The 10588-nt window shown below is 47.0% G+C and overlaps 1 protein-coding gene across 1 annotated transcript in view; it reads right to left on the minus strand.

Moving 5' to 3' along the window:
* Positions 1-8507: 8507 nt before the first annotated feature.
* Positions 8508-10588, minus strand: part of IBA57 (IBA57, iron-sulfur cluster assembly homolog (S. cerevisiae)) — a 15870-nt gene continuing 13789 nt past the window's right edge. Inside the window, exons 5-6 of the mRNA XM_010847290.1 lie at positions 10266-10588; positions 8508-9874 (exon numbers count right to left, since the gene is read on the minus strand). Coding sequence (XP_010845592.1) covers positions 9483-9874; positions 10266-10588 — 715 coding nt within the window. The 3' untranslated portion in view covers positions 8508-9482. The remainder of the gene's footprint in view (positions 9875-10265) is intronic.

Genomic DNA, 10588 nt, shown 5'->3' on the forward strand with positions numbered 1-10588 from the left:
ATGAAGAGACTCAAATATTTAGGAATATATTCCCCCAACAGCCTTGTCCCCACCACATAAACCACACCCCATCTCTGCACATATCCTATACCATTCTCTGCTTCATTCTTGACCACAGAGCTATGGCAATCCAGTAGACTTGGCATTTTACTTTTATGGTTTGTAGGCACTCAGTAATTTGTTGAATTATTGAAGGAATGAATGAATGAAATTTGGATCAGTACTCGGCAATCTCCAGATTTTTCCATCAAAGGGTCCCTGCTGCCACTCATTTCCCTGAGAAGCTTCTTATTGAGATTTATGACATAGAATGTATTCATAAATGATTCATTTTTGCCACAAACACTAACGTGACCGAACTGAAGCCACATCATTTGGAAAAAAAAACTGAAGACAAGGACACTAAGTTGGTTAAGAGCCCAGATTACAGAGAGGGGAAGGGGGCTCCCCCCAGGGTGAGCAAAGGAAGGCTCCCCCAGACCCCCCTCAGCACAGCCAGGCATCCGACCAAGACTTTTGGAGTGTAAACACGAAACCTGCAAACAGAATTAGAAAGACTGACAGCACCAAATGTTGGCAAGCACGAGGTGCCAGCAGGAGCGTAAAACGGACCGAGCATGCGGCAGAGGTCCTCCAGCTCCCTCCTATGTGCAGCCCCACAGACGCACCTCTGGGCACCACTGTGACCAGCCGAAAGCCTATGTCCGCAAAGGGCTCAGCTGAGTGTGCAATGAATGCAGACTACCACAGCAGAGAATGGGCAGAGGCCATCTGCTCAGAGTTCGATGCAGTAAGGGAGTCATGGGCAGTCAGAGGCAGCAGAGCTCCCCTGTGGAATAAGGGAAGGTCCCAGTGTGCTTGCAGAGGCTGTGGGCCTGGGGAGCTGGGGCAGCTGACCAGCAGTGGGGTGTCCTGGGGGTGGGTCAGGGGGTATATTTGGCTTTCTCTGGTTGGTTCCAAGTTGGAAGCAGGAAAAAAAGAAAAGGAAGCCTCAGTTATTGATCAAGTCCTGTGGCTTAGAGCTGATGAATTCTTGTTTGGCTGCCTGGATTACGGTGAGAGATAGCAGGCTAATATCCTGCAAGTCCGGCTACAGCAGCCTGGCTTCCTGGGCTGGCTACTGGAGATGGTGGGTTGGTTTCCTGGGCAGGTGGCCAAAGGCTGTAGATCAGAGTTCTATTTTTACAGATGGTCTGGTCAGTGTTTGTAATGCCCACTGCTGCTTTCCTCATAACAGCCCAAACTGAGAACACCCTGGAGGTCCCTCAACAGGAGACAGAGAAGCTAACTGTGGTCCATCTGCTCAACCAGCACTACTCAGCAATAAAAGGACTGCAGAGACACAGGCATCGTGGGGGAGGTTCAAAAATGTGCTAGGAACAAAACCTCCCTTCAAAGTGCAGGACCATCGATTCCACTGACGACGGGAAGCTTTAGAGCAGGTTCAGCACGTCTGTGATGGCTGGGGCATACAACCTGACTAGGAAGGGGCGGGGGAGAGCAACCACAACATATGGATTTTTCAGAATTCATCAAACTGCAGAATTTGTGCACTTAACCATATGCTAATTTTACTTCCAAGAGGGAAAAAAAAAGAACCATAAATGATGTTGATGAAGGCATTAGGGGTGGGGATGGCTGAGGTCTGCCACTCGCTTGGAGATGTATCAAAAATTAAGAAAGGCTAAGGGGCGAGGGTGGCTAGAGGATTAGGGTCTGGAATTGATATCCAAAGGAAAAGGCCTAGCAGAAGCTTGACATGAATTGGGCACGCACAAGGTGTGTTTACTGTGAAAATTTCACTTTCTGTGTTAGATTTTTTCATGATAAAATGTTGGAAACACGCCTAAACATAAAGGAGAAGAGGGGTCGGCATCTGCCAGCCTCCACTCAGATATGCTGGGGGCATCAGGTATAAGCTCTTGGTATCAGCCTCTTAAAATGGGGTCTCCATCCCACTGAGTCTGAGCTTTCCCACTGGATAATTTTTCTCAAATCTATTTATACATACTCCTGGAACCAGTGCCACATAAAGAACACAGCACACCTGGCTGAGTGCCACCTACGAGGTCGTGAGCATCTTGCCCAGGACCACAGTGAACCACGACATCTGACATGCAGGCAAAGAGTCAAAAGGAAATCATCCCGCAAGACTTACCTGGAAGAAGTAAAGCAAAACATCATCTACAGAGAAAAAGCACAAAGAAAACATACCACCAGTCCATCAGTGGCCTAGTTGAGTGAACCAAGCAACATCCAAACACTGGAGCCACAAAAAATATCCATGGTGAAGACAGACAGAGAACCAACTCATGAAATGTGAGGGTAAAATACAGGACACAAAACTGACATATTAAACACAAGCAACGTTAAGTACACAGAGAAGAGACACAGGAATAAACTAGGAAGAAAATGCGACAAAGTACAAATGTCTAAATAAGACCACATATCCTAAGAAAACTGTAATTCAAAGACACGTGTGCCCCAATGTTCACTGCAGCACTGTTTACAACAGCCAGGACATGGAAGCACCCTAGACGGCCAGGGACAGACGAATGGATAAATAAGTCATGGTACATACGTACAACAGAATATTACTCAGCCATAAAAAGGAACAAGTTTGAGTCAGTTGAACTGAGGTGGATGAACCCAGAGGCTGTTACCCAGACTGAGGCCAGAAAGAAAAAAACAAATATCATATATTACTGCATGTATCTGGAATCTAAAACAATGGTGCTGATGAACCTATTTTCGGGGTGGGAACAGAGATGCAGACGCAGTGAACAGACTCGTGGACACGGTGTGGGAAGGAGAGCACGGGACGAATTGAGAAAACAGCACTGAAGCATATACATTACTTTATGTAAAGTACACAGCTCGTGGGACGTTGCTCTGCAACACAGGGAGCTCAACCCAGTGTGACACCTAGAGGGGTGGGGTGGTGCGGGCTGGAGAGGGAGGGAGGCCCAAGAGAAAGGGGATGTATGTATACTTATGTCTGATTCACGTTGCGGTACGGCAGAAATCAGCACAGCATTGTAAGGCGATTATCCTCCGACTAAAAATAAACTTTAAAAATAAAATAAAACACAGTATGATCCAGTTAGTTTTTTTTCAGAGTGAGCTTCTGGAGAATCAAATTACCGCAATACCAGCTGGAAAGGGGAGCGTGCCAAGGAAAACACAGCAGTCCAGTGAGAAGACAGGGGTTTTTTCAGAAAAGGCTGGGTAGAGGGAGAGTGCAGACCCAGCCCCCTGCCTCCCTTGAAGCCCCCTGGATTCTCTTCCCACTCCCACCATCCTGTTAATTAAAAATACTTGGTCTTGTTGCTTCTCTGCTTTGCTTACTTCTTTCCTTTATTATTATTTCCTTCTTTTTACTTTGAGTCTATTATGTTGCTATTTATTTTGCTAACTTCTTAAGTCAGAGGGACACTTTTAAAGGCTATGAAGTTACCCCCCTAATATACACCCACAACCAAATTTTGTTCTATTTTCATGGTCATTTCAAGTAGCTGGTAATTTGTGAGGCCTTATTCTCTTTGACACATGAGGTATTCAGATGTGATTTTCTTAATGTTCAAGTGATAAAGGATTTTTAATTATCTTTCCTTTATTGGTATCTTTTTAGATAAAACTTGTCAAAGGATATGGTCTCTACGAAACCAGTTCTTCGGCCTACCTGGACACTCTCCAAACCCCGTCCTTTTGGGGTTTTACAGAGGCTTTGCTGCAGAGGTATGATTGATTAAATCACTGTCCTTTGGTGACTCATTCAACCTCCAGCCCCTCTCCCCTTCCCAGAGGTCAGAGAGTGGGATAGAAAGTTCTAATCTTCTAACTAGCAACTAACCCCTACCCTTAGAGTTTTTCTAAAAGTCATCTCATTAACATAAACTCTGGGGTGGTTGACAGGAGCTTGTTATAAATATTAACATACTTCTAACACTCTTATCAGAAGGCAATGGCACCCCACTCCAGTACTCTTGCCTGGAAAATCCCATGGATGGAGGAGCCTGGTAGGCTGCAGTCCATGGGGTCTCCAAGAGTCGGACACGACTGAGCGACTTCACTTTCACTTTCCACTTTCAGGCACTGGAGAAGGAAATGGCAACCCACTCCAGTTCTTGCCTGGAGAATCCCAGGGGCAGAGGGGCCTGGTGGGCTGCCGTCTATGGGGTCGCACAGGGTCGGACACGACTGAAGCGACTTAGCAGCAGCAGCAGCAACTCTCTTATCACTTAGGAAATTCCAAAAACTTGAGGAACTATGTGCCAGGATTAAGGACAAGATCAAATACGTATTTCTTACTAAAAATCACAGTATCTCAGATGAAACTGACTTATTTCACACCTCATTCTTGAATGACCACTTTGGGTATACAGTTCTAGGCTGACCAGGACTTCCCAGGTGGCCCTAGTGGTAAAGAACCCCCCTGCCAATGGAGGAGACATAAGAGACCTGGGTTTGATCCCTGGGTTGGGAAGATCCCCTGCAGGAGGAAATGGCAACCCACTCCAGTATTTCTGCCTGGAGAATCCTATGGACAGAGGAGCCTGGCAGGCCACGGTCCATAGGGTCGCAAACAGCCAGACACAACTGAAGCGACTTGGCACGCACACATGCATTTTTCTCTCAGTACAGTGAGCATACTATTCAGTTTCCTCTGGTTTCCACTGCTGCTTTTGATAAATCACTTTTTAATATTTTATAGCTACCGACTTCTATGTGAAGATCTTCCCTTTATCTCTGGGATTCTGGACTTTCACTACGATGTGACGAGGCATAGCCACAGCAAAGCCATTGGGCTTTCTGAACCTAAGAAGCAACAACTGCCATCACGTCTAGAAAATTCCCTGCCATTATTTTTTTTCCTCTGCCCCATGTTCTTTTCTATCCAACCGTAATTCCATTTCGATCACTATGTTATTACATTAAATCTTCTCTCCACTCTCCCATCTCTTTCTCTTTCATATGTCCCAATTCTTCAGAAAATACATCCATAGATTCCTTTAAAGAAGCATGTTTATTTCTAGTTCTCTTTGATCTGTTTATATGATTTGCTTAATCGTTTTATAGTCTCTTGCTTCTTACTAATATTGAAATGCCTTATTTTATTTCTTTAAACACACTAAATATATTTATTTTATATGTCTGATTACTTCAGTATCTGAAAATTTGTAGGTTTCATTCTACTGTTTTCCTGCTGACTCTTGTTTCTCTGTGGGTTGTCAGTGTTTCTAGGTTTTTTGGCTTTTTAACAACAAAGGGTATATTCCTTAGAGCTATTCTCTGTAAAACCTGAGTAGGACAAGGGTCTGTGAAGAAATGTTTACACTTGCATTTGCCAGGCTTCTAGAAATATTACTACCCCAGGACTACTTTTTTCAACTATGACAGCTAATTTTCAGAACTTCATACTCTTTACAGAATAAACTTAAATTAAAGCAGACAGGAAAACCAGCAAAGACCTTCCCGAGTATCTATACCAGCTCTCACAGTGATCACTCTTTATGAAACTGGAAACACGTGAAGATTAAACACCAACTGATCCCCTCTGGCCATGTGCATCAAGATACTGGTGTCAGAGCTCCTAAGTCACAGCTTCCTGTAAGCTTCAGTGCTTCTGTGGAAACTGACTTGGTTTTTCAAGAAAGGAAGCACTTCTGTTGTATGGCAGCCTCCTTTTAAAAATACTGAGGTAGAATACGGAATATGTACTTCTTTGGATCTGAACCAAATAATTTAAGGTCTCAGCTGCCTGCAGAGCCCTGAAGATATTTACAGGTCACATGATCTCCGAGGCAGCATTTACTCGGAAGCTGCCCGCACTTAAAACACCATGGCCCATCTCCTTTCTCACTTAATTTATGACTCCCACAACAGGTCACATGTCGGCACAGCAGTTCATGCTCAGGCCAAGAGGCTGATGTTCCACAAATACCATTGGCCCAGAGAAGATGCTTGGTTCCCAGCTCTGGGTGTTCACCGACGGTGAAAAGCCTTCGGTGCTTCTAATCCACAGCACGGACACTGGCTGTGAGCACCCTGAGCACACAGGGTGACAGTGTACGATGACTGTGTCGTTCATGTCACGAGGACCCAGCCCATTCTGGTCCACAGCATGCTCTGCCTTCTTAATTTTGCTCACTTCAGGAGACTGAACCTCAGGGCGGTGCTGCCCACCCAGTGTGACCACCTGCTCTCAGTCTGGGGGGATGGGAAAGGGCCAGCCCTGCCTGGCTGGCTCCCTGCCTGAGGGGAGCCTTGCCTCCAGGGACTGGCCAAACCCCTTATGTCTCTGTCACCTACAGCTAATAATATACTCAGTGGTGAAGAGCTGAAAGCCTTTTCTCTAATTTCAGGAACAAGACAGAGATGTCCACTCATGCCAGTTTTGGAAGTCCTAGCTATGGCAAGAGAAGACAAAGATATAAAAGGGAATCCAAATTGGAAAAGAAAAAAGTAAAACCGTCACTGTTTGCAGATGACATGATACTGTACACAGAAAATCCTAAAGACACTATCAGAAAACTACTAAAGCTCATCGATGAATTTGGGAAAGTAACAAGACACAAAATAACACACAGAAATCTCTTGCATTCCTATAGACTGACAATGGAAGATCAGAAAGAAACAAAGGAAACAATCCCATTTATCATCGCATCAAAAAATAAATAAATAAAATACCTAGGAATAAACCGACTTAAGGAGGCAAAAGATCTGTACTCAGAAAACACTGTAACACAGAGATGAAAGAAATCAAAGATGACACAAACAGATGGAGAGATATACCACATTCTTGGATTGGAAGAATCAGTGTTGTCAAAATGACTGTTCTACCCAAAGCAATCCACAGGGTCAATGCAGTCCCTATCAAATTACCAATGGCATTTTTAACAGAAAAGAGAACAAAATATTTCACGATTTGTATGGAAACACAAGACCCCAAAGAGCTAAAGCGATCTTGAGAAAGAAAAATGGAGATGGCGGAGTCATGCTCCCCGACTTCAGACTGTACACCAAGCTGAGTGGCGTGGCAAAAACAGAGAATGCAGTATGTACGGTCCAGGCACAAAAACAGAACACAGATTCATGGGGCAGGACAGGAGGGCCAGAGAAAAACTCAAACATCTATGGGCATCTAACCTATGATAAAGGAGACAGGAATGTACAACAGAGGAAAGACAGTCTCTTCAACACGTGGCCCTGGGAAACTGTACAGTGTAAAAGAATGAAATTAGAACACTACCTGACACCATATACAAAAATTAAGTCAAAATGGATTAAAGACCTAAATATAAGGCCAGACACTATAAAACTCTGACATAAATCTCAGCAAGGTCTTTTCTGATCTACCTCCTAGAGTAATGAAAATAAACAAATGGGGCCTAGTTAAACTGAAAAGCTTTTGCACAGTAAAGGAAACCATAAACAAAACAAAAAGACAACCCTCTAGAATGGAAGAATACATTTGTAAATGAAGCCAATGACAAGGGATTAATCTCCAAAACATACAAACAGCTCATGTAGCCCAATGAAAAAAAAAAAAAAAAACCCAATCAAAAAAGACATACAGATGGCCAAAACACACACAAAAAGATGCTCAACATCACTGATTATTAGAGAAATGGAAATCAAAACTACAAGAAGGTACCATCTCACACTGGTCAGAAGGGCTCTCAGCAAAAACAATCTATCAACAGTAGCGTGAGAGAGAGTATAGAGAGATGGGAACCCTCCCACACTGTTGGTGGGAATGTAAACTGGTACAGCCATTATGGAGAAGAGTATGGGGGTTCCTTAAAAACCTAAAAACAGAGCTACCATATGATCCTGAAATCCCACTCCTGGCCATATATTCAGAGAAAACCATAATTCGAAGTGATACATGTACCTCTATGTCTACTACAACACTATTTTATAATTGCCAGGACAGGGAAGCAAACAAAATGTCCGTCAACAGAAGAAGGGATAAAGATGTTGTACATATATACAACGGAATACTACTCAGCCATAAACAAGAAAGAAATAATGCCGTTTGCAGCAACATGGACAGACCGAGAGACGGTCACACTGAGGAAGTCAGACAAAGAAAGACAAATACCATATGACACAGATTATTCATGAAATCTAAAAAAAAAATGGTACAAATGAACTTATTTACAAAACAGAAATAGTCACAGATGTAGAAAACAAACCTGTGATCACCAGGGGTGGGGAAAGGGGGTAGGGACAAATTGGGAAATTGGGATTGACATATACACGCCAGTATATATAAAAGAGACAATAAGGATCTACTGTATAGCGCAGGGAACTCTACTCAATACTACATAATGACCTATATGGAAAAAACAGTCTAAAAAAGAGTTGGATATATGCACATGAAGAACTGATTCACCTCACTGTACAGTAGAAATTAACGTAACACTGTAAATCAACACTCTAATGAACATTTAAAATAAATAAACACAGTTAAGAAAGAAAGAAGCCAGAGTTCCACATGGGCTGGTTGCGGGTCACACTTTAATAGCCACTCTGGGGCATCAGGTGGGATACCCAGTAACCACGAGACTCACATTGCTGTGGGAAAATCAAAGTCAGTGGTTCAAAACGGGGAAGTAAGCCACCCTCTTACTATGAAGACATGACGTCAGAAAACAGCAGCAAGTACAGCAAGCAAAAGCTCTTCTCTGCACCCTGGGCACACCATCCCAAGGCAGCCACTCCCTACCCTGAGCTCAGGAGGGCTATGGAGGGGAGGAAGGGACTGCCCACGCCACCGTGGGGCCAAAGCTACGGAGATGTGGTATAAAACGGTACTGGGGCTCCCCCAGCTGGTGCCACTGAGCACAGAGGTATGCTTGGGAGGACTCGGGTGGGTGTGAGCAATGCCTGTGCCTCTACTCAAAGACAGTGTGTTCCACCTGGTGCCACAAGATTCCCACCTTCACACATGCCCCCAGTCAACATGGTAAGACAATTCCCAGAGTCCACTTGCCCCTTTAGCCACCCCAGACACTGAGATGCTCCCTTCCCAAGCCTGCCCAAGCAGGCTCAGAGGGTGTGGGCAGCCGGGAGGCATCCTGGAACATTCTGTCCTTGGTTGACGGACGAACCACCTCCGGATCAGTATGGTTCAGAATCTCATCCAGGGTCTGGTGGAAGCTGCAGCATTGCCCAGGACAGAGGCAGGCGCAGGGCTCACTTCCACCCACCTTCAGTCCTCAAGAGGGTTCCTGATGCTCCAGCCATAAAGCTTCCAGGAAGGGACAGCCACCCTGAGCACAGGACGGTCCCCAGGAAGCATGATAGGCTGGGAACACCAGGGCTGTATGCACCAGCATCCCCTGCCATGTCAGTAGCTTTGGGAAGCCCACAAATGCTTGGGGTCCCCCAAGGGTGTGTTCTTTCAACTGGGCCACCCAAGGAAGTGGGGGCTGGCTACAGGGTGCAGTAGATGAGCGCAGGGGCATCCGAGGCTACTTGGTGGCTGTGGGCCACCAGTCTGGCACAGACGCAGTAAGGGCCACAAGGCCACTCTCAGAGGTTCTGATGTGGAGAGGACCCTTAATTTTCTCAGACCGCAGCAGGGCCAGGCCCACGTCCCCCAGCCCTGCCCTGTACTTGCCGGCTGCCTGCCCTGACTCGGTGAGCACAGAGGCACCGGGGGCAATGCCGCCGCCAGGAATGGCACCTGAGAACTGTACTGGGAAGAGGCGCTTCCGGATAACACCCATGTGGTGGGTGCGAGCTGTCAGCTCCTGGCCAATGTAGCAGCCCTTGGTGAAGCTGATGCCGTTCATGAAGGCCAGGTTGGACTCCAGGGGCAGCGCCACTCCTGGGGGCAGGTCGTGGACACCCTCGGGAACACCTACAGAGGCGGGGAGAGGCTTGCTGAGGCCTGAGGTGTCCTCCAAAGCTGGGGGCTCAACCCAGGGTGGCCAGCGGTCCTGGCCTGTAGGAGTCCTAGCATCTGACCCCCAGTCTTCCGGGTCCCTCTGCATCCTCCAGGTCCCAACTCCGGCCCCTGCTCTGGTCTCTGGGTGAGCTGCCCGGTTTGGGCCTCAATACTGCCCACCAGAGAAGACCCTACCCCTGAGCCCAGAACTCTGCTCTATCCCGACTCCTCCCAGGGCCTGGACTCACCATGCAGTTTTCCCAGGGCTCCGGGCCACACCCCTCCTGTCCCCTCACGTCCCACCCTGCCCCTCCTCCCCGTCCAGCATCAGCCCCCCAAACCTAACCTCTCCCCAGGTCCATACCTTGCTGGTACCGGTGCCGGTGATAATCCTGGAGGTCCCCAAGACGGCCCCCGGGCACCAGGGCGAACCCCTCATCCGGGGAGAGAAGCCGCCAGCCCATGCGGTAAGTCCGGGGATCACGGGTGAGGACCGGGGCGCACACAGCCTTCTTCCTCAGCGGCCCCACCCCGCCGGCCTCCCCCGGCGCGCACGGCAGCACGGCCCACACACGCAGCTCGTTGCACGGCTCCACCGTAACCTTCCGCCGAATCCTGTGCAGCAAGAGGTGCCTCTGCAGCGCATCGACCACGGAGCTGTCGCACTCCAGGAGGAAGGTGGGCTGT

The sequence above is a fragment of the Bison bison genome, unplaced genomic scaffold (genome assembly GCF_000754665.1).
Source record: "Bison bison bison isolate TAMUID 2011002044 unplaced genomic scaffold, Bison_UMD1.0 scf7180017864248, whole genome shotgun sequence".
Taxonomy (NCBI): domain Eukaryota; kingdom Metazoa; phylum Chordata; class Mammalia; order Artiodactyla; family Bovidae; genus Bison; species Bison bison.